We start from the raw sequence: 25,951 nt of genomic DNA on the forward strand, positions 1-25,951 counted from the left end.
TCCTCTCTCACAGGGACCCCTATTTCTTTAAGCTCCTGTGACATTTTGCTCAATTCAATTATTCCAGTCTCCAGGGTCTCCTCTCTCACAGGGACCCCTATTTCTTTAAGCTCCTGTGACATTTTGCTCAATTCAATTATTCCAGTCTCCAGGGTCTCCTCTCTCACAGGGACCCCTATTTCTTTAAGCTCCTGTGTCATTTTACTCAATTCAATTTTCAGCTCCTTACAACCCTGTCGCAGGTCTTTTTCCTGTTCCACGTTTGTTCCAGTCTCCAGAGTCTCCTCTCTCACAGGGACCCCTATCATTTTGCTCATTTCAATTTTCAGCTCCTTACAACCCTGTCGCAGGGTTCGTTTCGTTATCTCAATTTCATCCATTATTTTCTGAAACATAGATACTTCCAGGTTCTCAGCCACTTTCTTAATTGCCATTTTAAAAGAAAAATATAAAAGAACCACTTCTTATTTCAGCAACAATTGGGTTAATACTCCAAACTTGGTGACATCACAGCGTAAACAGAACAGACAGCCTTATCTCTCCATGCTTAAGTAAACAAAATGCAGTTCCCAGGATCGAAACAATTAATGGCGTCGTCAGAAAACAGATTCGTCAAAATAAAATGAACTAGGAAAAAAGTAATCTCAGACAATATAATATTCTTCAGAATAAAAATCAGGAATAGAAATCCCTCTTCCGTGTATATCTTTAGGGTGCAAATCCAGGACAGCTTTTTGCAACAAAAACAGAGATAAGCTATTAATTAGTGAATAGCAGAGAGAAGTTATGGCTCCCCGGTGAGATGTCAAAAACTGATCAATCTGGCAAATCTCTTTTAAACAGCAACAATTTAAGTCAAGTAAAAGAAAAATATAGAAAGAAGGGTGCTTGCCTGTTAGTGCGTTCTCTCTTTGAAGAAAAGATGAACGTTCGCTTTATCAGATAGAGCTTGTTGTTGAAAATCCGTCCCACCTTCGTCGGCTGGACCTCGTCCCACAAATTAATGAGATCTGGTCGTCCCAACAAAAATAGGCTTTGAGGTTAATCTCTTCGTTTCTCCCTACCCGGGAGAAGTTTAATCAGTCAAAAAAAAAAAAAAAATCTGACTGATATATCTGAATAAGCTTCTTTTGAGGCAGGAGCCCGTCTCAAAAGCAGGCACAGGCTAAGTCACCCTTCCCGGAAGTCAGGCCTGTGGTTTCCTTTATGGAATCAATCCATCTCTTGTTTGGCCTTCCTCTTTTTCTACTCCCTTCTGTTTTTCCCATCATTACTGTCTGTTCTAGTGAATCGTGTCTTCTCATTATGTGTCCAAAGTATGATAACCTCAGTTTCATCATTTTAGCTGCTAGTGATAGTTCTGGTTAAATTTGTTCTAACACCCAATTATTTGTCTTTTTCGCGGTCCGTGGTATCCCCACCACATTTCAAATGAGTTGATTTTTCTCTTATCCACTTTTTTCGCTGTCCAACTTTCACATCCATACATAGAGATTGGGAATACCATGGTCTGAATGATCCTGACTTTAGTGTTCAGTGATGCATCTTTGCATTTGAGGACCTTATCAAGTTCTCCCATAGCTGCCCTCTCCAGTCCTAGCCTTCTTCTAATTTCTTGACTATTGTCTCCATTTTGGTTAATGACTGTGCCAAGGTACTGATAATCCTTGACAAGTTCAATGTCCTAAGCTCATTTCAACACAAACCCTTACAAAATGTATAGTCCTGAATTCAGAAATGCTTGCTTAACAATCCTCTAAATATTCATGGCGATACACAAAACAGTCAGAGAGAATAGGGAGTTCAAAGTATAAAAAGAGAAAAAAACCTGACAGCCCTTTTGGACTTTTTTCTGTCAGAGTTCTCACAATCTGTTGAAATTCATTAAAAATCAGCCACATTCACAGAGCACCTGTAATCCTATTACTGACCTTGCCCCATATGCTGACCTTCATCTTCTGCAGTTTAAAAGTTAAAAAAATGCCTGGCTGACTTTTAATTAATTTAAGACATTTTGGCTTGAACCCAATGATAGTGTCGGGCATGCTCAGTAAGAACCAACCGTCAGTGTTCTAAAAGCCAGACTCACAGCTGCTGGGCTTGCCTAATCAGGGGGCCACACCCACACCAGACTTTGATTTCCCTTTAGACAGTCATGGTTTCCCCCAAATAATATTGGGAAGCGTAGTTTGTGAAGGGTGCTGAGAGGAGACTTCTATTCCACTGACGCGGCTTCAGTGGCCAGAGTGGTTTAACAGTCAGCCACTCTGATTGAAGGTCTGTGAGGGGAACAGGGCGTCTCCTAGCAACTCTCAGCACCTTCCACTAACTACACTTCCCAGGATTCTTTGGGGGAAGCCATGACTGTCTCAAGTGAAATAAAGGTGCGGTGTGGATGTGTCCAGGGACAGCTTTGGTTTAAATTTGGGTGGGAGGCTACATGTGCCTGCTATAGAATAAAAAGGTGGGGGAAACCCTGAAAAAGAATACTATTCACAGTGTTTTCCTTTTGGAAAGGAAAGGGGCTTCCCCTCTGCCCAGTGCCCACCTACCCAATCTCCCCCCCTCCCCTCCTCCCTGTCCCTCCTCTGGGTCAGTGTTGGACTATGACCTGGGTTCAAATCCCTACACAGCCATGAAACTCACTGGGTGACCTTGGGCCAGTCACTGCCTCTCAGCCTCAGAGGAACAGCAATGGTAAAACCATCTCTGAATAGTGTTCACCATGAAAACCCTATTCATAATGTTGCCATAAGTCAGGATGGACTTGAAAGCAGTCCATTTCCATTTTCAAACGTGATTGCACAGAAATAAATCCCACTGAACTCAAAAAGTATGTAAATGATCAAACCCACCCTCCCTTCTCCTCCCTTTTGCCCCTTCCCCTTCCTTTGCCCCTCCTTCCCCATCCCATTCCAATTCCCCCCTCCCCATGGTCAGATTTACGTAACTTAAGCATGATTGCACAGGAGTAAATCCCACTGAACTCAATAAACATGCAAATGATCAAACCTGCCCTCCCCTCCCCCTTCCTTTGCCCTCGTCCAATCCACTCCTTCCCCTTCCCCCTCCCCCATGGTCAGTTTTACCTATCCTAACCATGATTGCATAGGAGTAAATCCCATTGAACTCAATAAGCATGCAACTGATCAGACCTGCCTTTCCCCTCCTTTCCCTCCCCTCTTCCTTCTTCCCCCTCACCTGCCCACTCCAGCCTTCCTTCCTTCCCTCCCTCCCCCCTGGTCAGTTTTACCTATCTTAAGCATGATTGCACGGACGTAACTTCCACTGAACTCAATAAACATGCAAATGATCAAACCTGTCCTTCTCCTCCTCCCCCCCTCCTGCCTGCTTCCCTCCCCTTCCTCCCCTCCCCGCTCCTCTTTCCCCCCTCCCTATCTCCTGTGGTCAGTTTCACCTATCCTAACCAGAGAAATTCACTAATAGGCAAAAAACCTTGTGGTTTAAGAACGTACCTACAACCCACAGATATTTCTATCAAACTTTAAAAAGCAGGGAAATTGGGCAGCTATAGTGAATGCACCAGGGGAGCAGGAGACCTGACCTCCTCTCTGAGATATTGGACTGCCCTACAAATTTGTCAAAATGCAAACACAATTTGGGTTGGTCTTTCCCAGTCCAATCCACTTCCTGTGTAGCTTGGAAGAATTTGGTAGAAAATACAAAAGACAGGGATTGTAGTAGAAACTTTAGTGGGTCATCCTGTCCTGTCAATGCTAAAGAGACACTAACCACTTCATTTATTATTATCTAAACTTGATGGTATACATCCTCAAACAGTTCCAAAATACAGTTTGGGGAAAGCTTGGTAAAATGAACAAATGTACAAACAGAACCATGCATATTACTTCTGTTTTCTGTCATGTTTCATTTAAGTACCTCTGTTCACATTAGGATCATGGTACAGTTTCCACCCTTCGAGAGTTGCAGCTCTCCAAGCCTGTCCACATCTTTTGCACAGTCGCTGGGCCTGTAAAATAACCAAAGAGAGTGAACCAGTTTTGAGAGAATACATTCATATTCCACTTATTTTAAAATAATGACATATGAGGACTTCAAAAATAACAATAATGATGCAGTGTATCCCCAACCCCTTAAAGGAGCGCTCCTGAAAGGCTCCTGTAGTTCATACAAACTAGGATAAAACCATGGTTGCAGATCCTGATTTACTAATCTGCAGTTAGAATAAACCACAGTTTCCCAAATTCAAATGTAATTCAAATTCAAAAGGCAAAAGCAGAAGCTTTCAATCTTGCTTCCCTAATGTATGAAGAAGGGTGAGCAAGGAACACACAAGCTCAAATTCTATGGCTTTTTCTTGGGCCAAGGCTGTTATTAGTGGAGCACTTTTCATATGCAAAATGAATTCTGGCATTCTGTTTAAATTGTTTTTCCTAAGCAAAATAACCCCTCTTGAGCAAGCTGAAACATACGACGACAGATGATTAAGTCTTTCTATCTTACTTTTGTTTGAAGGTAAAATTACAAACTGATGATCAGAATTATTATTTATTTTCCCAATTAGATACTTTGTGACTCTTAAAACCATTTTATGGACCAAAGGGCCATGCACAAATGCTCCCATTTCATAGAGATTCTACCATTTGAGTGCAAGTATTTATACACGGGATATGTGCATGTGTATCCAAGCATCTATACACATAGAACATAAGAACATAAGAAGAGCCTGCTGGATCAGGCCAGTGGCCCATCTAGTCCAGCATCCTGTTCTCACAGTGGCTAACCAGCTGCCTGGGGGAAGCCCGCAAGCAGGACCCGAGTGCAAGAACACTCTCCCCTCCTGAGGCTTCTGGCAACTGGTTTTCAGAAGCATGCTGCCTCTGACTAGGGTGGCAGAGCACAGCCATCATGGCTAGTAGCCATTGATAGCCCTGTCCTCCATGAATTTGTCTAATCTTCTTTTAAAGCCATCCAAGCTGGTGGCCATTACTGCGTCTTGTGGGAGCATAGACTATATTCCAAATTTGTTCTTGTCTAATATATGGCTAAAAGAGGGATGCATGCTATTATGGAAAATCTTCTATTTCCATATTGTTAGTACTACTTTTAAGCAAGCTAATATGACAGGTTAAAATAGACATATTTATTTTCTTGGATAATGCTAAACTAATTTCCTTACAAACAACTGTGCACTCAGATTCTGTTTTGTCATTTATATATAATTAATAGACCCTCCTCTTCGGATGCACACCTTAACGTGGTGAGGGGGTTTGAGTGTGTTGAAGAAGCTGAGAGCAATGCCGTAAGGAGTCTAGACCAAGAGGCTAGACTCCTAGCAGGGGCACCCAAGGCAGAATGGTCAAAGCTGAAACACCAGACTAAGATGCATCCAAACACAGAGGAAGGCAATGGTAAACCACCTCTGAATATCTCTTACCACGAAAATCCTATGAACAGAGTATCCAAAATGCAACACAAGATAGTGCTGGAAGATGAGACCCCCAGGTCAGAACGCACTCACCAAGCAACTGGGGAAGAACAAAGCACGAGTAGCGCTGTGACCAATGACGAAGCTAGGTCAAAGCCGAAAGGAAGCCCAGAGGCTGATGCGCACAGATGCAAAAGGAGAGTCCGGAATTGTACGACACACACAATAGGAACATGGAATGTGAGAAGCATGAACCAGGGAAAGTTAGAAATTGTCAAGCAAGCAATGGAACGCATCAACATTACAGTACTTGGTGTGAGCGAACCAAAATGGACGGGAATGGGACATTTCCAATCAGGCAACTACAAAATATTTTATGCAGGAAATGAGGAATGAAGAAGAAATGGGGTTGCTTTAATAGTGAGAAGTGATGTAGCAGGAGCAATTAGGAGCTACAACGCAAGGTCTGAGCGAGTGATATCAATGAGATTAAATGGGAAACCTATCAACATAACCATCATCCAAGTCTATGCTCCGACGGCAAACGCAGAAGAAGAGGAATTGGAGAGATTTTATGCAGAAGTACAGGAAGAAATTGATCACACACCAAAACAAGATGTGCTGATAATCATGGGGGATTGGAATGCAAAAGTAGGGAACACAGAAGAATTAGGAATTGTGGGGAAATGGGGCCTAGGAGACAGAAACGAAGCAGGAGAAAGACTTATTGAATTCTGTGAAGCCAATAATTTGTTTCTTGCGAACACATTTTTTGAACAACCGAAAAGACTATACACATGGACATCACCAAATGATCAATATAGGAATCAAATTGATTATATAATTGGTAGCAGAAGGTGGAGAAGTTCCATATTTTCTGCAAAAACAAGACCAGGAGCAGAATGCGGTACAGATCATGAACTGGTCATATCAAAAATCAGAGTAAAGCTAAAGAAGACCAACAAACCAATCATAACGCAAAAATACAATTTAAATAACATCCCAGAAGCATATAAAGATCAAGGAACATGTTTGAGGCTTTAAACTTAGTTGACAGAGAACCAGAAGAACTATGGAATGAAATCAGAGACGTTATCAGAGAAGAATGCAAAAAGACAATACCTCGAGTTAAAAAGAGAGAAAGACCTCAATGGATGACTGAAGAAACTCTTTAAATGGTTAAAGAGAGAAGGAAAGCAAAACCAAAAGGAGACAGAAACACAGTCAGAACCCTAAATGCAACAATACAGCGATTAGTACGTAGGGACAAAGAGAACTATTACAATAGTTACTGTATAGAAATAGAAGAGGACAACAAAAAGGGAAGAACAAGAGCCCTGTTCCAAAAGATTAGAGAAATGAAAGGGAAATTTAAACCAAGAGTAGGGATGTTGAATAATCAACAGGGGAACACACTGACTGACCGAGATGAAATAAAAGGAAGATGGAAGCAATACACTGAAGAACTCTATAAAAGAGATGCCAGGATGACAGATTCATTCATGGAGGAACCGTATGATGAAGAACCAGAAATTTTAGAATGAGAGGTGAAAGCTGCTCTCAAAATACTGGGAAGAAACAAATCACCAGGAATAGATGGCATACCAATAGAGCTGCTACAAGCTACTGAGACTGAATCCGTCCAAATTTTGACTAAAATCTGTCAAGAAATATGGAAAACTAAACAATGGCCCACAGACTGGAAGCGTTCCATATACATCCCAATTCCAAAGAAAGGGGATCCCAGGGAATGCAGTAATTATCGAACTATTGCCTTAATATCCCATGCAAGTAAAGTAATGCTCAAGTTTCTACAACAAAGGCTCTTGCCATATATGGAGCGAGAAATGCCAGACATCCAAGCTGGATTTAGAAAGGGAAGAGGTACCAGAGATCAAATCACAAACATACATTGGATAATGGAACGGACCAAGGAATTTCAGAAGAAAACCACCCTCTGCTTTATAGATTACAGCAAAGCCTTTGACTATGTAGATCATGAAAAACTATGGAATGCTTTGCTTTAAAAGAAATGGGGGTGCCACAGCGTCTGATTGTCCTGATGCGCAACCTATACTCTGCACAAGAGGCTACTGTAAGGACAGAATATGGAGAAACTGACTGGTTCCCCATCAGAAAGGGTGTGAGACAGGGGTGTATTTTATCACCCTATTTATTTAATCTATATGCAGAACATATCAGACGGAAAGCAGGATTGGACCAAGTAGAAGGATCATTTGCATGCTTATTGAGTCATGCTTTAAAATGAAATGGACTGCCTTCAAGTCAATTCCGACTTATGGTGACCCTATGAATAAGGTTTTCATGGTAAATGGTATTCAGAGGTGGTTTTACCATTGCCTTCCTGAGAGGCGGTGACTGGCCCAAGGTCACCCAGTGGGCTTCATGACTGTGTGGGGATTTGAACCCTGGTCTCCTAGGTTGTAGTCCTAGATAAACTGATCATGGGGGAGGAGCAGGGGGACAGCAGAGGGGAATGGAAGGGAGGGGTGAAGGAAGGGAGAGGGAAGGGGCAAGGGGAGGGGATAGGAGGGAGGAGGAGGGCAGGTTCGATCATTTGCATGCTTTTTGAGTTCAGTGGGATTTATTCTTGGGCAATCATGCTTAGGATGGGTGAAACTGACCTGAGGGAGGGGCAGGGAGAGGAGGGGGAAGGGAGGAGATTGAATGGGTTGGCACTGAGCAGAGGGGAGGCCCCCTTCCCTTTCCAAAAGAAAAACATTTTGAACATTATTATTCTTTTTCAGGGTTTCCCCCACCTTTTTATTCTATAGCAGGCACATGTAGTCTCCCACCCAAATTTAAACCAAAGCTGTCCCTGGCCACATCCACACCACACCTTTATTTCACTTTAGACAGTTATGGCTTCTCCCAAAGAATCCTGGGAAGTGTAGTTAGTGAAGGGTGCTGAGAGTTGCTAGGAGAAACCCTGTTCCCCTTACAGAGCTTCAGAGTGGCTGACTGTTAAACCACTCTGGCCACTGGAGCTCTGTCAGGGGAATAGGGGTCTCCTCTCAGCACCCTTCACAAACTACACTTCCCAGGATTCTTTGGGGAAGCCATGACTGTCTCAAGTAAAATAAAGGTCTGGCATGGGTGTGGCCCCGATTAGGCAAGCCCAGCAGCTGTGAGTCTGGCTTTTAGAACACTGACGGTTGGTTCTTACTGAGCATGCCCGACATTATCATTAAGTTCAAAGCAAAGTTTATTAAATTAATTAAAAATCAGCCAGGCATTTTTAAAACTTTTAAACTGCAGAAGATGAAGGTCAGAGTATGGGGCAAGGTCGGTAACAGGATTACAGGTACCCTGTGAATGTGGCTGATTTTTAATTAATTTCAACAGATTGTGAGAACTCTGACAGAAAAAAGTCCGAAAGGGCTTTGGGTTTTTTCTCTTTCTTTTTCAGTTTTGAACTCTAGATTCTCTCTGACTGTTTTGTGTATCGCCATGAAAATTTAGAGGGTTGTTAAGCAAGCGTTTCTGAGTTCAGGACTATTAGTTTTGTAAGGTTTTGTTTTGAAATGAGCTTATTGGCATGGGAGGTATTTTCAAGTTAACATTTCAGAATGCAAAAATCCATGCTGACTATAGTATATGGCCACTCTCATGGCTGTATAATTATATTTTAAATCAATGGTGGTTACATTAACATAACCACATGGTGCTATAGTTGCTTACTTAATCCTGTTTTAAAATTAGCCCGAGCAAATGAAAGCTGTGGTGGGGAGCCTCCAGGCCGTGAGCCTAATGGCTTGTAAGGCCATTTCTGGCCAAATTACGATCCCGTCCTACATCTGACATCATATGTGAGACAGATAAACACGCAGCTTGGCTGAAAGGGGCTTTTGCAGGGGCACTTGCAAAACCCCTTGCACCAAGGACCAACAATCAACTGATCATCTAGGCTTCTGTGCACACCACTATGTAAACATGTGTCACCTGATGTCATTGTGATGTTAGGTGATTCGACAGGTGGGCAGCCCCGCTCACCTGCCAAATTTAGTCTGTGAGGAGCAGAGAAGATACGGATCTGGCCTGTTGGTCAGATCCAGTTCTCCACCCCTGCTTTAAAGAAAAGGAGATGCATTTATGGTTTCAGTGGCTTACCTCGTCTGTCATTCCAGCTCTAATGAGAGTGAAAAGAAACTTGAGCAACCGTGCATCATCTTCCTGATCCAAGTCATCAAGTGGCATTTTTTGCCTTATCGGAGCATCTGGGTCCTAAATACAAAACTAGCACTGATTCCTTTGAATTGTGAAAACACATTTGTCCCTGAATATTGATTTCCTATTTCCAGACAGATAGCGGTGTTAGTTTCTTGCAGCAAAAACAAGAGTCTTGTGGTTCCTTAAAGACTTTCACATTTATTATGTCATAAGCTTTTGTAACTACAGGCCACTTCATCAGATGCATAGATTTATATTAAAAACTTATAGGTTACCTTGACTTTTTGCATTTCCAGATTTTTAATCAAGGAATACACTCTCTTGTTTGGGTTTTATCAATCTATTGCCTAACTCTACATAAACTATTATAGTCAAATCTCATATAAGCAGGAGACACTGGGAGTCTGGAAATGGACTACAGCCTGTTAACATAAGGCAGTACTTCACCATTTAAAAAAAATCTTCTCTAAATATTGAGGAACTTTCATCAAACATCAAAAACTTCTAATTGTTTCCCCCCACTAGTTTGAAAACTTAAGGCCTAGAATTAGTAATTGCACTTACTAATTCAGTCACTAGTGGCCGTGAGCTCCCAGCAAATGTGTTTAATTGCCGCTGCTTCAAGATGTGCAGAGTATTCTCCCTGAGAACACAAAGGTGTGTCATTATTTCATCAGCACTAGCTACTACGTTACTAAATTCTTTTGTCATAACTATTATACCTCAATGTATTTTAACAAATGATATTTGATTGATATAATACGTATTAGTTTATCTCAGAGGTGGCTGGGGCCTGCTGTGAAGCACAAAAGATTTCATGCCTAAATTTTTAATCCTTAAATTGAAGATTTTCCTTTTCCTATCCCTCATTAAAGCTGCACTCCTATAGTGGTGGCAGTGAGGAACCAAAGACAAATGAACTGTCTCATCTCATGCCCTATCAGGCTCATGTCTATAGGGTGGAAGTAAAGGCACAGTAGTGCTCGTGCACTTTCTATCCTTTTCTTTTGATGATTTCTATTGCACTGGAAACAATAGGAGAGGAAAGACCTTGTTTACAGATCATGTGGTAACCCATAGTCTGAATAAACTATGGTTTATTGTGAATGAGCAGTGTACAGGTACATATCATGCCCACCTCACTCCTCCCGTTTCCAAGCCAGGAAACAAACCATGGAGCTGCATGTGAACCAGCACTCATGGTTTCTTTCTCTCAAACAAATCATGAGTGCTGATCTGCATGTAATGCTCAGCCAGTCTGTGATTTGCTTCTGGGCTCAGCAAAGGGATGAGTAACGCAGGAGCAACTGAGCAGCATGTTCATTCATAGTAAACATAGCTTATTTCAGACTATGGCTTACTGTGACATGTGAACAAGGCCAAACTATGTCAACTCCAGGGCTTGGGTGTGTGCTGGAGGAAAGGAAGTGTTAAGATTCATCAGAGCCAAGCCTTCCCCCAGCATGCCCCCAATCCACCCCTGAAATGCCCCATCTTCAACTGTAATGACGTCAGAACTCTAGCATCAATAGAGCAAGGATTGTGGGCATTTCTGTGGCTGGAGAGAGGGAGCATCCAACACTGGATCTCCCTGAGGTCAGCCTTGTCTCTGCATCCTTGGAGAAGGAGATCTATTATTCAGATGTAAGTCCTGTTGGGTTCAATGGGACTTATTCCATATTAATGTGCACGGGATTGCAGTCTTAATGAATTAGTCCTGCGGTGTTTTCTTTAAAAAAATTAACAGTACTTTTATAAGAGCAGCTGCTGATAAAAGCTGGTATAAGTGTTTCAACTTTCTGTCTTCAGGTGTTTAACAGACTCCAGCAATTCTGTGGTGTAAGACAGACTGCTCAAAGACACAGCATAATTTTTATAAGCCTTGTTAAAAGAGTTTAATGGATTTACTAATACCTATAATAAACTCACAAAATTAATAGTTTTTAAAAATATTGTTTTATTCATCATGCTTTTTAGAAGTCATTACAACACTTATAAAGAATGCAGTTTTTCCATGTTTCTAATATTTAAAAAGACAGGGATTTTGTCATGTAATAATCGTGAAAAGCCATTCTTCAGTCAATTGCTTGAAATGGTTATGAAGTGTGTGGTACAAAGAAGAGTGTGGTGTAAATATCAAGAGTGATCAATAGATGGTCAGTAACTTACCAATATACAGACTTTGCATAAAATTCAATATTATCAGAGAAGTCTCCAACTTCATCCTTCGCAATGCTCTCTAGCCAGTCTACCACCAACTGAAAATTTAACTACACTTAGAAATACACATACAACAAGATAATCCACTTTCCTCCTGTTCCCACTCTTACTACAGGGCAGCCAGAGATGCACCAACCAGTCCTATGCAGGTTCTCCCAGATTCTATGGCATCTACTCCCAAATAAGTGGTCATAAGATTGCGATCTCCAACAAATGCAATCCTCCATCATACGAAAACTTCTTAAGCATTACCCGGAGCAATAGAAACTTTTCTTGTAACTCATAAACAGTGGTGGTACTAATGCTGTATATTAATATATCTTATCTACTTGCCCACTCTAGTAAGAAAGAGATGTTTATTTTTTTTTAAAAAGAGGTGTTTATTTTGCTCTTGCTCACCTGTAGAGCATTATTCATTGCAGAGGTGCAGCAAGAAAAAAACATGATATACAGCCTCATAGCTTTCTTGAAGCTGTTTTTAGTTCAGATGTATAGAACAAGGTTTTTTGAGGTCCTAGAAATTTGCAAGTGTTTACAGCTCCTGACAAGACGTATAGAACAAGAGTAAATAAGCATATATTTCCAGGAAGCACCAGAGCCTTACTTATTGTGGTGCTTTTCCCTCCCTCTCCTTATTTGCTCCACACTTGTAAATAACCCAAAAGCAGCTGTGACACATTTCAGAAAGACTGGGAAGAAAAGCATTCTGCAAACAACCATTATGAGACTTCCTCATAATGAGCTAATAAGGTCTCCCAATTTGTTCAGAAAATTGCATGTTTAATTGGAAGCATCCCAGTGGAATTAAGGGGACCTATCATGAAGTAAGTGTGCTTAGGACAGCATCTTAATTCTTTAAAAACCTTCCTTTAAGACCTCTTGCACAATACTGGGCAGCCCGCTGGGAGAGAAGGGAAAGTGTGAAATAAAAGTGAACAGGCTTTTTTCCCTAGTCCCACCTATCACTGGCATGTGGGCCCAACAGGTTACTCTGAAGAGAATGCAGCGCTTGATAGAAAAAATATTACCCACCCTCACTTAACATCATACCTGGCTTTGTCGAACCAATGGATCTCTCTGGAACAGACTGTTTATAACAGTCTTTTCACTAGCATTTATAACCTATGGAAGAACAAATTCATTTTCAAATGATTACAACATGATTCATGATCAAAAATTATTTTCTATTTAAAACCCTTTAGATGCTCTAACCATATCTGACAATTTGAAGATCTGTATTTAACTGATCTATGACCATAAGGGTGCTTAGAAGATAAATATTTTCTAGAATATTGTTAAAGCTGATCCACATAAAGTATGCTATATAAAACTAAGAATGCTATATGCACTATTAGTTCCATAGTTTGTTTTTATCTCTATTATGCATTTTGAACAGTGCAATACAAGGATAAAAAGCAATGTGGGTAAGTCATCCCTTAACAGAAAATGACTATGACAAAACTTACTGCAATGTCAAACATGGTTTCCTCTTCCAGAGCAGACTGTATTCTATCCCTGGATTTAAAGCAAAGAGAAAAAACAATTTTGAGCATTTGCATTACATGTTATTTCTTAATTAGTTACAGACATCTTGTTGAAATCCATAAGAATGCATAATGCAAAGTAAAACATTTCACACACAATGCAAGGTGCAATGCTCATTTCCAGGATGTTCTGATGGCCCTATTTCCAGTCTGTGTTGCAATTGCTTTTGAAGATATTTTATGAAAATATTAAAAATGTTTTTAAAGATGTTTTATTTTAAGATGTTATAAAGTCTTTTGTTTTTAAGATGCTTTAAAGTCTTTTGTTTTTAAGATGTTTTAGAGTGCTTTTAGTGTTTTTGTTTACTGCCCTGGGCTCCTTTTGGGAGGAAGGTTGGGATATAAATTTAAGAAATAATAAATAAATTTCCCCTTGACTTCACCTACACAGATACAGTGTTAGGGAAATTGCAAGGTCTGTGTGCACCTGCCATTTCCCATCCAGGCCTCGCTCTCTGTATGTCATATGTTAAATGGCTCCAAGTTCTACTGAGGGCTTTAAAGAGTCCCTGTTTTTCAGTTATTGGGTGATATCCAATTTTGGTCATACTCAGAGTAGACACACTGAAACAAATAAAATTAAGTTAAATTTTCCACTGATTTCAATGGGGCTGCTCTGAGTATGACTAACATTGGATATCACCCATTTTACTTTACATCTTCCAAAATAAGTGACGTTGGTGATGCACTCAACTATTACATCCTGCATTGCTTTTCTAATGTCTTCCAAGCACACTCAAATAACTTACCCAAATAGCTTGAATCTGACACATAATACTATTAGACTGCCTTTTCCCTGCATCCTGTTGCATTCTACAAGAAACTGTTACAGCATCCTTGAAACAGCAAATATAGAGGGATGATGTTTGTCCTTGAGTGAACTCAGTGAACATACTTAGGGGCAATATTGGTCCATCCTAAGTATTGAATCTCCTCTTCTTTACAAGAGACTCACAGTTAGGCCCTGGTCGTTTTAAAGATTTATCACCCTATCTATTTAATCTATACGCAGAACATATCATACGGAAAGCAGGATTGGACCAAGACGAAGGAGGTGTGAAAACTGGAGGGAGAAATATCAAATTTAAGATATGCAGACGATACCATACTACTAGCAGAAACCAGTAATGATTTGAAATGAATGCTGATGAAAGTTAAAGAGGAAAGCACAAAAGCAGGACTACAGCTGAACGTCAAGAAGACTAAAGTAATGACAACAGAAGATTTATGTAACGTTACAGCTGACAATGAGGACATTGAACTTGTCAAGGATTATCAATACCTTGGCACAATCATTAACCAAAATGGAGACAACAGTCAAGAAATCAGAAGAAGGCTAGCACTGGGGAGGGCAGCTGTGAGAGAACTAGAAAAGGTCCTCAAATGTAAAGATGTATCACTGAACACTAAAGTCAGGATCATTCAGACCATTGCATTTCCGATCTCTATGTATGGATGTGAAAGTTGGACAGCGAAAAAAGCGGATAAGAGAAAAATCAGTTCATTTGAAATGTGATGTTGGAGAAGAGCTTTGCAGATACCATGGACTGCAAAAAAATCAAATAATTGGGTGTTAGAACAAATTAATCCAGAACTGTCACTAGAAGCTAAAATGATGAAATTGAGGCTATCATACTTTGGACACATAATGAGAAGACATGATTCACTAGAAAAGATAATAATGCTTAGAAAAACAGAAGGAAGTAGAAAAAGAGGAAGGCCAAACAAGAGATGGATTGATTCCATCAAGGAAGCCACAGACCTGAACTTACAAGATCTGAACAGGGTGGTCCATGACAGATGCTCTTGGAGGTCACTGATTCATAAGGTCGCCATAAGTCGTAGTCGACTTGGAGGCACATAACAACAACAAAGTATTAACTTTATTTGGTTTGGTTTTCAGGTATTACCCCACTCTTCAAAATTGAAAAGAGTAAAAATGAATGCAGAAACCAACTTGACAAAAACCATTTAGATCTTTGGAGGAAAATATCTAAAGACAGGGAATAAATGTGGGCAATCTTTGATGAAGAAAAAGTGAATTTTTCCCTACAAAGTCCTAACTGGAACCTTATTTTTATTATGAGGCTTTATGTACCCTGTAGTGAAAAGAAGCTGAAAATTATATTGCTAATGATCCAAAAATTAAAAGTTAAAAACCAAACGACTTTCTATACTTATGTTAAAAACCTCGTTAAGCTATATCACCTAGTGTCTACCTGATCAAATGTACATACCACAGTGAATGTTACTTCCAACCTAGCATGCATAGGACTGCACTACAAGTTTATAAAAAGCTCTGCTTTCTTGAGTTACACCGGGGGCCACCAACATGGCACCCACAGATGCCTCTGCTGAAACAAGGCTTGAAAGAAGCATTATGCATTATTTCCCTCTGCTGAAATTAGGCTTGAAAGAAGCATTATGTTATAGCCAATAGAACAGGTTGTGGTGTGTGCTTGGTTATGATATATGTGTAGTAGCCACAACAGTTTGCAAATGTATTCACAGGCCTTGACAGGTTGGCAACTCAAGTTACACACTTCCCTGATAAAGGAAAAAAATCTTGTTTTCTCACATTAATTTATGCAGCATTACTTTAATATATATGGGCTAGATCAAGAATGGACCATTGGTCTCACCTGAAGGGTGATTTTCATATGAGTACGGTCCTCACAGCGGGTATTAGCTCCACCTATCGTGCGAAGGCAAGAATGTCTTTGAAGTCAAGACTAGGGGCGTCAGGCCCCTCCCACTCTCCAGTTCATTCGCAGCGAGTCTATAGAGAAAAATCTAAAAATACAAGGGCAGGGCCAACAGGCCTGCCAGCAGGAAAATAACATGCGTAGTAACATGACTCTAACATAGCGATATAACAGAACTAGAAGTCTTGACTTCACTAGTAACTTTAAATACAATAGCGTAACAGTAATAACAACAGCTTAGTAAAATATCTATACATCCTCCAACTGGGAGGGTTGTGAGGACCGTACTCATATGAAAATCACCCTTCAGGTGAGACCAATGGTCCATTTTCCATATGAGTCCGGTCCTCACAGCGGGATGTACCAAAGCAGCCCATATAGGGAGGGACCACCCACATGTTAATCCTCATTAAGAACCTGTTGCAACACTCGTCTGCCAAAAGAGGCGTCAGCAGAGGCATAGCGATCAATTTTATAATGCCTTATAAACGAGTGTGGGGTAGACCAGACTGCAGCCCTGCAAATATCGGCAAAGGAGCGTTGGTAGCAAAGGCAGCCGTAGTAGCCGCTGACCTAGTTGAATGAGCGGTTATTCTAGCTGGAACTGGAAGCTTAAGGGATTCGTAAGCTAAAGCAATACAAGCCCGCAACCAGCGGGATAAAGTGGAATTAGCTACTTTTTGCCCCATAGACCTTGGATTAAAAGATACAAACAAAGACTCGGTCCTTCTGATATCCTGAGTCCTGGACAGGTAGGTCTTGAGAGCCCTCCGGACATCCAACGAATGCCAAGCCTTCTCGAGAGGATGGTTAGGATTCGGGCAAAAGGAAGGCAAAACAATGTCCTGGTTGCAATGGAAGACTGAATCAACCTTGGGACGGAAGGAAGGATCAGTCTTCAGTACAACAGAGTCCTTATGGAAGACGCAGAGATGGCGAGCAGAAGACAATGCGCCCAACTCCGAAACTCGTCTGGCAGATGTGATTGCGATCAGGAACAAGACCTTGAAGGACAGCATACGTAGAGGCACAGTCCTGATGGGTTCAAACGGCGGGTGTTGCAAAGCCTGCAAAACCTTCGGCAAACTCCATGAGGGAAACCGATGGACCACAGCCGGAGATCGTAGGGCGACTCCCCTCAGAAAGCGTTTGATGAACGGATGTGAGGAAATAGTCGCACCAGAAGAAGAAACTGATAGAATCGACGACAGAGTCGAGGCATGTCGACGTAAGGTGCTGGGTCTAAGTCCCATCATGAAGCCGTTATGGAGATATTGTAGTACCTGTTGCATGGTGGCCTGGGATGGATTGTGGTGGTGGGACTGGCACCACTTGGAGAAAGCCATCCAAGTATGTTGATAAATGCGAGTGGTAGATGGTCTTCTCGAGGCCAAGATAATATCAATAACAGCGTCAGACAGGCCAGCTGACCTCAAATGTCCCCGTTCAAACGCCACGCTGTTAAGTTGAGCCAAGTGGGGTCCTGGTGCCATACTGGACCCTGTGATAGAAGGTCTGGCCTGACCGGGATTGTCCAAGGATCCATTACTGACATTGCAAGAAGGTCCAAGAACCACGGTCGGCGTGGCCAAAATGGTGCTATCAGGACCAGCTGTGCCCTCTCGATTCGCGCCTTCCTCAAGGTTTTGGCTAACAGTGGTATTGGAGGGGAGGCGTACAAAAGACCTTCTGGCTACGGAATTGATAGCGCATCCACTGCTTCCGCTGTTGTGTCCAGGTATCGGGCAAAGTACCTGGGAAGCTGGCAATTGCGACTGGAAGCAAACAGGTCGACTGAGAAGGCGCCGAAGCGACACTGAAGGTGATGGAAAATGGCTGGATGAAGTTTCCATTCTCCCGGAAAAACCTGTTGTCTGCTGAGCCAGTCTGCTGTCACATTCCAAATCCCTCTGAGATGTTCTGCTTTCAGGGATTGTAGATGTTGTTCTGCCCAGACAAAGATGAGGGAGGCTAAGTCCTGCAGAGGACGAGACCTGGTGCCCCCGTCTGTTCAAATGTGATTTTACACACGTGTTGTCTGTTCGAATGAGAACATGGTCCAAAGGGAACAGAGACTGAAAATGAAGTAGAGCTAAGTGTACAGCCTTTAGCTCCAGCCAGTTGATGCTTTGAGTCTGCTCTGCGGTGGACCAAACCCCCTGAACGTACTGGGAGTTGCAGTGGGCTCCCCAGCCGATGAGGCTGGCATCTGTGGTTACAACAGTTCTGCGGGGTTCTCTGAACGGCGTGCCCTTGGAAAGGTGTTGGGCCCTCGTCCACCAGCGGAAGGAGAGGCGCAGTGCGGGGCTCAAGTGAACTTTGCGATGGTTGGAGCTGGCGATGTCCTGTTGAAAGGGCAGCAAAGTCCACTGAAGGTGACGAGTGTGGGCTCGAGCCCATGGCACAATATGGATGGTAGAAATGAACATTCCGAGCACCCTGGCTAGAAGCATGACGTCTGCGGATGTTTGTTGCATCAGGGACCTTGCAATGTTTGTGATGGCAGTGATGCGATCTGGAGCCAGGAATACCATTGCCTGCAGGGTGTCCAACATCGCCCCTAGATGTAGCACTGGGTTGGTTGGAGATGGCTTTTGTCGAAGTTGACAAGCCAGCCGTGGGCCTGCAAGACACTGAGGGTAATCGTTAAATGATGATGAGCCAGCTCTTCAGATTTTGCCCGTATTAACAGATCATCCAAATATGGGTAGAGATGAACCCCTTGAATCCGGAGGTAAGCCACTAGGATGAGTAGCACTTTGGTAAATACTCTTGGAGCAGAGGCCGAACGGCATCGCTCTATATTGAAAGTGCTGGTGGCCAAAGGCAAACCGAAGAAACTTTCTGTGGGCTATGCAAATGGGCACATGGAGATAAGCTTCCTTAAGATCAATAGAAGCCAGGAAGTCTCCTTCATGCAGACTCTCTGTAATGGAGTGAAGTGATTCCATTTTGAACCTGCGATATGTTGCAAAACGGTTGACGAACTTGAGGTCCAATACTGCCCTCCATGATAAATCTCGTTTAGGCACAGCAAATAGGAGGGAGTACACCCCTTCCGACCTCTCAGTTGTGGGGACTGGCTCTATTGCCGCTATGTCCAAGAGGTGGTGTACAGCTGTCTGCATGATGGTGTGCCTGGCTGGTGCCTTTGGACAAGGGGACGGATGGAATCTGTCTGGTGGGGTCGCCCAAAACTCTATTGCATAGCCATAACGGAAAAGCTCCCTGATCCAAGCGACCGTAGTGAGGCGCAGCCACTGGTCTCCAAAATTAAGTAATCTGCCACCAACGGGGAGTGCGTTAATACTGCTTGCGTTGGCGAGGCCCTCCCCTATATGAGGACGATGAGGTACCCCTGCGCCCTTGGTACTGACCTCTGCCCTGGAAACGCTGGTTCCAGGCTCCCCTGAAGGCATTGGGGTCATATCATCTGAAGTCGCGGCCTCATCCTCCTGGCCGCATTCCTCAAAAGGGCTGGTTAGTGCGGAAGGAAATTGTCTGAAAGGCCTGTGTTCAATGTTCTTGACAGTGGGCAAAACCGGTTTGTGGGCGTCTTTGGGATCAACCAGCACTGCCTTTAGACCTTCCTCGCCGAAGAGTAGAGATCCGGAGTAAGGAGCCCTAGACAGATTCATTCTGGCCGCGGAGTCAGCTTGCCAGTGGCGAAGCCAGAGGGTCCGTCGAGCAACTATCTGAGCCGTCATCGCTCGTGCCCCCAGTTGAGTGGCATCCAAAGTGGCATCAGCCACAAATGCCGCTGTCTTACGCAACTTTATCAGTGACCTTCTGAGGGAGACAGGATCCGGGTTAGTGTCCTCTAGAAGATCATCTAGCCACATCATAGCTGCTCTGGAGAAGACGGAGGCTGATGCGGAGGCACGCATGGAGAAAGCAGTGGCCTCATGATTTTTACGGAGGGCAAAGTCTAGTCGACGTTCAGTAGCGTCCTTTAGTTGGGATTCTCCTTCCCTGGGCAAGAGAGATCGTGAAACTAGGCTAGCGATCGGTTCGTCTATGCCCGGGACGGCTAGCTTGATGGCAAAGTCCGGAGCTAGGGTGTAAAGCTTGTCAGCCACGTTCTTGAAGAGGCGAGTCTGGAATGGATGAGACCATTCTTCAGATGCCAGTTTGGCAATGGGGTCCGGCACCGGGATGTAGTGCTCAGTAGGTGCAGGGGATTTGAGGACCCTGGCCCCTTTGATAGCTGGGGCGGTAGATGTTGAAGGCGCAGCTTGGAGACCAAGGGTGTTAACTAGCCTGCGTGCCAGGGGCTGAAAGTCTGAGGCATTAAACAGGCGATACGATGTATCCTCCTCATGATCTGAATAGTCGCTCCAGTCATCTCCTTCAACGTGGTCAGTGAAGGTTGACTCCTCCCCATACGAAGCTTCGTCAATACATCTGCCTCTGGCTACATCAAAGGGATTTGGGGAACAGGAAGGGTGTGCTTCATGACACGCACGTTGGTCCATGCTGTATTGAGGTATGGCAGGGACTTGTGGTGGTGGCTGCATTTGGGTGAAATATGACAGCATGCCTTGAAGTTGGGAAAGGAAATCAGGGGACAGCTGCAGCCCGGTTGTAGCAGATGTTTGTGCCTGAGTAGCTATTGGAGCAGATGTTTGGGCGGCAACATGGAGGGAGGCTGGTTAGACGAAGGCTGAGTAGGGAAGCCAGCAAAATCCTCCTCGTCAGAGGAAGCAGCAGGTGAATGAACTATATCTCTTATGTGTTCCTGAGCTGCTGTGGTGGTGGTCGGCACAGAGGCATAGCGTGGACGCTTTGGACTGCTATGGCTGGAAAGATGTTTTGTCTTACCCAGTGCTTTAGTATGTTTAGTCTTAGTCGCCTTGGAATGTTGCAGCTTGGCTGTTTGCGACGTGCCTGGCTGTTCTGCCATCTTAAATTCACTTTGGGTGCAGTACACGGCCACAGAGGGGGCAGGATGTAGAGACCCGAACTGGCACAGTGTACGACCACAGAGGGGGTAGGATACACTGGCAGATGGCTAAGTACACGGCCACAGAGGGGGCAGGATGCACTATGGTATCAGCGTTAGTATTGTAGACTGTATTTCAGGCTTGGTACACGGCCACAGAGGGGGCAGGATGTACAGTATAGAATTCAGGCTTGGTACATGGCCACAGAGGTGGCAGGATGTACAGTATAGAGTTCAGGCTTGGTACACGGCCACAGAGGGGGCAGGATGTACAGTATAGAGTGCAGGCTTGGTACACGGCCACAGAGGGGGCAGGATGTACAGTATAGAGTGCAGGCTTGGTACAGTGCCACAGAGGGGGCAGGATGTACAGTTCAATTTGTGCCCAATATCAATATTCTCCGTAAGTAGTCACAGCAGCAATATATAGTACAGCCACAGTCTGAAGAGACAGCCACAGAAGCAGAGTGCAGGCAGCGTAGGTTACAGTCACAGTCTTGAGATGCAGCCACAGAAGCTGTAGAGGTCAAATAGTATCAAGGGCCAGCAGCACTGGCCGCTTGGAAAATGAACCCTTGTATACTTACAGGGTCCTGACTGCCCCACACCTACAGGTAACCCTGGCAGCCCTCTATTGTTAGTACACGAGAGTGAAAGGGAACAAACAAAATGGCGCCCGGGGCAGGCGCGGGAAAATAAAATCAAAAATGGCGAGGCGGCAATGGTGGACGGAGGTAGAGCCGGTTGTGCTGCAGCCGCAGGGCCGATAAGCAAAGTCGCGGCGCAGAAGCACAATACAGGGATGGCTAGGAAAAAAGTCAAAAAAGGGCAAAGAAACCGCAGCCGCTAAGGAAGCAGAGGGAAGCAGCCGCAGCCGCCGTCCACAGGGACCGTTGCGGCGCGAAAATGCCAGGCAGCGAGGCTCAAAACAGTCCGAGATCAAAGCCGCAACAAGAGAGAGAGGGAGAGCCGCAGCCGCAGGCTCTCAAGGAGATATTCCAAAAAGGATACTGCCGGGAGGCAAGGAGCCACGGCAGAACCCAGGATGGAGGTGATCCAAACGGCCAGGAACGGGAGGAAAATAACGACGGGAGCTGCAGCCGCAAGCTCCCGCTGGGAATACAGAGCACCGCAGCCGTGGTCGCTCTGATGGCCGTTAGATGAAATACTGGGACAATCAACGGCCCGGGTAAGAGGGAACCCCCCCAAGGGAACTCCCCAGGGATGGGAACACAACGTTAGATACAAGACAGAGGGAAGGGAAACACTCGGTAAACACACAAATCACAAAACCTCCACACTCTGTCAGACAAATGCAGCACAAAAAACACAGAAAAACTTAGCTAAGCTACGCTATATAATATCAGACTTGTTCATACGAAGGCAAGAATGAACCGGGGAGTGGGAGGGGCCTGACGCCCCTAGTCTTGACTTCAAAGACATTCTTGCCTTCGCATGATAGGTGGAGCTAATACCCGCTGTGAGGACCGGACTCATATGGAAAATGAAGTGTGCGTAAAGGTGCTGGCGAAAGCTGACTTACCTACCCTCTCCTCCCCGTGAGTTCCTTGAAAATGTTCCAGTGAGCGACAATCCCTGAAAATCAGGCACAGGCCATTTCCAGGTCCATTCATGGAAAGCATCTTCACCTGACACCCCCCTTACCACTCAGCCCCCTGCAGCACAGCCTATCCATTCACCAAGGCCCTCCAATCTCCAGTGCAGTATTTGTGGGAAGGGTGTGGCTGGAGGAGATGCCATAGGGAAGAAGAGCAAAGTCAGCTTCCATAAGCCTTATTTATATGTGCTTAACTCTGGATAAATTATATTATATAAATTATATTATTATAATATATGTTCAGGGGATACATTTTATACAAGCAACATTAGTTTATTTTACCTTCAGCATCCAGATCTATAATCCAACAGACCACAGTTCAGTAAATTAAAGTCCTGAGAAAGAAATCAAGCAATCTTTCAGGAGAGTTACCTGTAAATTGAGGACAGTAGTCTCCAAGTTACCATCTCTTGCTTGAGAAGCCACAACACACTGGCAGTTTTTGAAAATTTCTGCTGTCCAGGAGTAGTTCGGTACACTATTTTTTGAAGAATGTTTACCTGGTTTTTTTTTTAAGGAACACAATATTTTATTTTCCACATAGTGGCTTTACGGCATAAGAAAAAAACAAAGACAGATGCAGTTCACTGTCCAAAGAAGCTTATAATCAAGAGTATGACAGCAGGAAGAATAGAAGCAGAGGGGATGAAAGATGAGCAGGTAACAAGGGATTAATGCAATCAAAGGCGATTAAATATAAACATTGAGGTTAGGAAAACACTAAGTGCTTACTGCTGAAAATGTTCACTTCAGCCACAAAACCCAAGCAATCACATGAAATGGGGGAAAATCTAGCTTTATGCAAAACGATTCTGGGCAGAAGCTATTTTTGAGAGCTCTCTGGATGAACTACAGACACTCCCAAGCTAGAAGATCAGCCTATTTTCAAAAATATTGTAGCATTTAATGAATGCAACACTGACTACACAAGCTCTGCACTTATTCACTGAAAAGAAATGATTTTGGTTAAGCAATAATGAATGAGTAAAAGAATGTAACAGGTTATACCTGGCTATTGCAAGTATCTTCATACTCATCTACCAGTTCAAAAATGGTAGTTGAAGTGTACTTTAAAAGGGAATGTAGAAAATCAGAGTACATACTCCTAGTAGCTAGAATCACAGAAGAAAAAAATATGTTCATTAGAATAACCTACTACAGAACAATTCTAGCTTGTTACAAGTTTACCTTTAAATTATTATTATAAAGTGCCTAAGTGCTGTACAGTAGGGCCCCGCTTTATGGCGCTTTGCTTTACGGCGCTTTGCTAATGTGGCGGTCTCTATTAGACACAATTAGACTAAAGCCCCACTCATACAGCGCTTGTTCCACTTTTATGGCGGTTTTCGGGCGTCGTGCACCATTCTATTCAATGAGTTCCACTTTTCAGCGGTTTTCGCTTTTCGGTGGGGGTCCGGAACATAACCCACCGTATGAGTGGGGCCCCACTGTACATATATTAAAAGATAATATAAAAATTTGTAACAGTACACAATAAGCATGATGTTTCAAAGCTCATTTTATAACAATATCTCCTTTGGACTCCCAACTCCCATTAGCCTCAACCAGCATGGTCAGTGATCAGGCATGATGGGAGCTGACAGATTCCCCATCTCTGACTTAAAGGGGAAAAAGTCAAAAATTTATAGACATGAAAAAAATGTAGTTAAATAATAAGTGAATTCTCAGCATTGCAATTCTGAAGTCATGCACCAAAAAACATACCCAGAACTGTAAAAAAAGGAGAAAAAACCCCATCAAGCCTGCAGAAATGCACAATGTGGTTTAACTAACTTCCTAAAGTGTATCTATTTGATATATGATGTATTAGTCTACTGCTTGATTATGGCTACCCCGGCCCTGGAATTGTTTTTCTATCAATATAACACAGTCAGGTAGGATGAAGGAAATCTAGTCCAGCCCACTGTCCTACAATAGGATTCCCTATGCATTAAAAACCCACACTGGTGCTCTAAATACAGTGGTTCCAAAACTTTCCCCCCATAGACCACTTTAAAATTGCTGATTGTCTTAGCAGACCACTTAATGTGTTTTCTGCCTCTGGTAGCAATTGTAACATGCTGTGCTAGATGCTGTATGGTTTTTAATTATATTTTTATTGCTTCTTTTTTTCTTACAATGTATTTTATTGTATTTGCATTCCACAGAATTTTATTGTAATACAATAAAATACAGTATAAGAAAAAAAGCAGTAAAAATACAATGAAAAACCAAATGAATATTTAATGCAAGCCTGCAGGGACCACCTGAATGTGGCCCACAGACCACAGTTTGGGAACTCCTGTTCTAATAGATAACAAAAAGGAAGCACAAAGGTAAAAAGTGAACTCTCACCTGCTTCTCCAGGATCCTCCTCATTCAATAGAACAGCACTCTTAGTGACATCTTCTGCTGCACTGTACTCTAGGTTTGTGAACATGACTGAAGGTGGAGGGGTGAGTGCAGTTGTCCAATCACTGCCCTCTAACTGAAACATACAACATGATACACAGAACAAAACCAAATTAATATCATTGTATTGCATATCAATGGTCTGACATTATGATTGCTTATTACGTACTTTTTTTTAGGAAGTAGTTCTAGCAACAAAGTGATTTTTTTTCTAAATGAAGACCAATGTAAGATACAGTGATATCTTACAAGAGTGAAACAAGATCCATTAATAAGGATTTTTTCCTAAATCTCAGATTTTAGTGTCAGTCATCAATTACTTATGGCACAATCCAATCCCTCTTTGCTGAGAGGGGGAGGGTCAGACTGGGTGGAGGTGTCCCCCTGCTCAGCCCTGTTGGTCTCTGCCTGCTGAATGTGTGAGCACGTGAAATTACCACCAGCAGAATCCATGCCAGTGGAAAGCTCTGGAACAGTCCTGTTAAGCCCCAATGGCAGTGCCCAGAGTTCGGATTGTGCCCTTAGCTAACAGCAAGAGAAACAAGAATCACTGTTGTAAGTACTAGTTTTCATGGAGATGTAAACGGCTAAAATTTGCAAATGTGGAGAAACACTAAAACTATTATAAGACATCACTGCTCTGTTCATTCAGGTACTGCTATAAGGCAGGCATATCACAAGGTTTCCTTCTATCATTTGCAGGCTGCTTTAAGGATGAGAAGATTGCAGACTTCAGGCAGATAGAAAATTAGGGGCATGGAGGGACCCTTTCTTCCTCCTTTGCATTATTAAGAAACCTGACAATATCTAGAAAGGTGGACTAAGAAGAACAAAAGACAGCAGAGATCACTGCGGGACAAGAGGATTGATGGATTTGAGTAAAAGGAGGTGCCACAAAAAGTCTGAAGT

General features: G+C 43.1%; 1 protein-coding gene across 5 annotated transcripts in view; it reads right to left on the reverse strand.

The window, feature by feature from the left end:
• The window catches only part of NUP107 (nucleoporin 107), a 53,864-nt gene that overhangs the window by 21,949 nt on the left and 5,964 nt on the right, over positions 1-25,951 (reverse strand). For 4 of the 5 annotated variants that reach the window (XM_061639786.1, XM_061639788.1, XM_061639787.1 and 1 more), the window contains 9 exons: positions 24,986-25,118; positions 23,639-23,742; positions 23,003-23,130; positions 13,288-13,336; positions 12,872-12,943; positions 11,771-11,859; positions 10,166-10,244; positions 9,542-9,655; positions 3,901-3,991 (listed from right to left, as the gene is read on the reverse strand). In XM_061639786.1, the coding sequence (XP_061495770.1) occupies positions 3,901-3,991; positions 9,542-9,655; positions 10,166-10,244; positions 11,771-11,859; positions 12,872-12,943; positions 13,288-13,336; positions 23,003-23,130; positions 23,639-23,742; positions 24,986-25,118 (859 nt within the window). The remainder of the gene's footprint in view (positions 1-3,900; positions 3,992-9,541; positions 9,656-10,165; positions 10,245-11,770; positions 11,860-12,871; positions 12,944-13,287; positions 13,337-23,002; positions 23,131-23,638; positions 23,743-24,985; positions 25,119-25,951) is intronic. The other variant, XM_061639789.1, reaches the window with a different exon arrangement.

The sequence above is a fragment of the Rhineura floridana genome, chromosome 8, assembly GCF_030035675.1.
Source record: "Rhineura floridana isolate rRhiFlo1 chromosome 8, rRhiFlo1.hap2, whole genome shotgun sequence".
In the NCBI taxonomy this organism is placed as follows: Eukaryota; Metazoa; Chordata; class Lepidosauria; order Squamata; family Rhineuridae; genus Rhineura; species Rhineura floridana.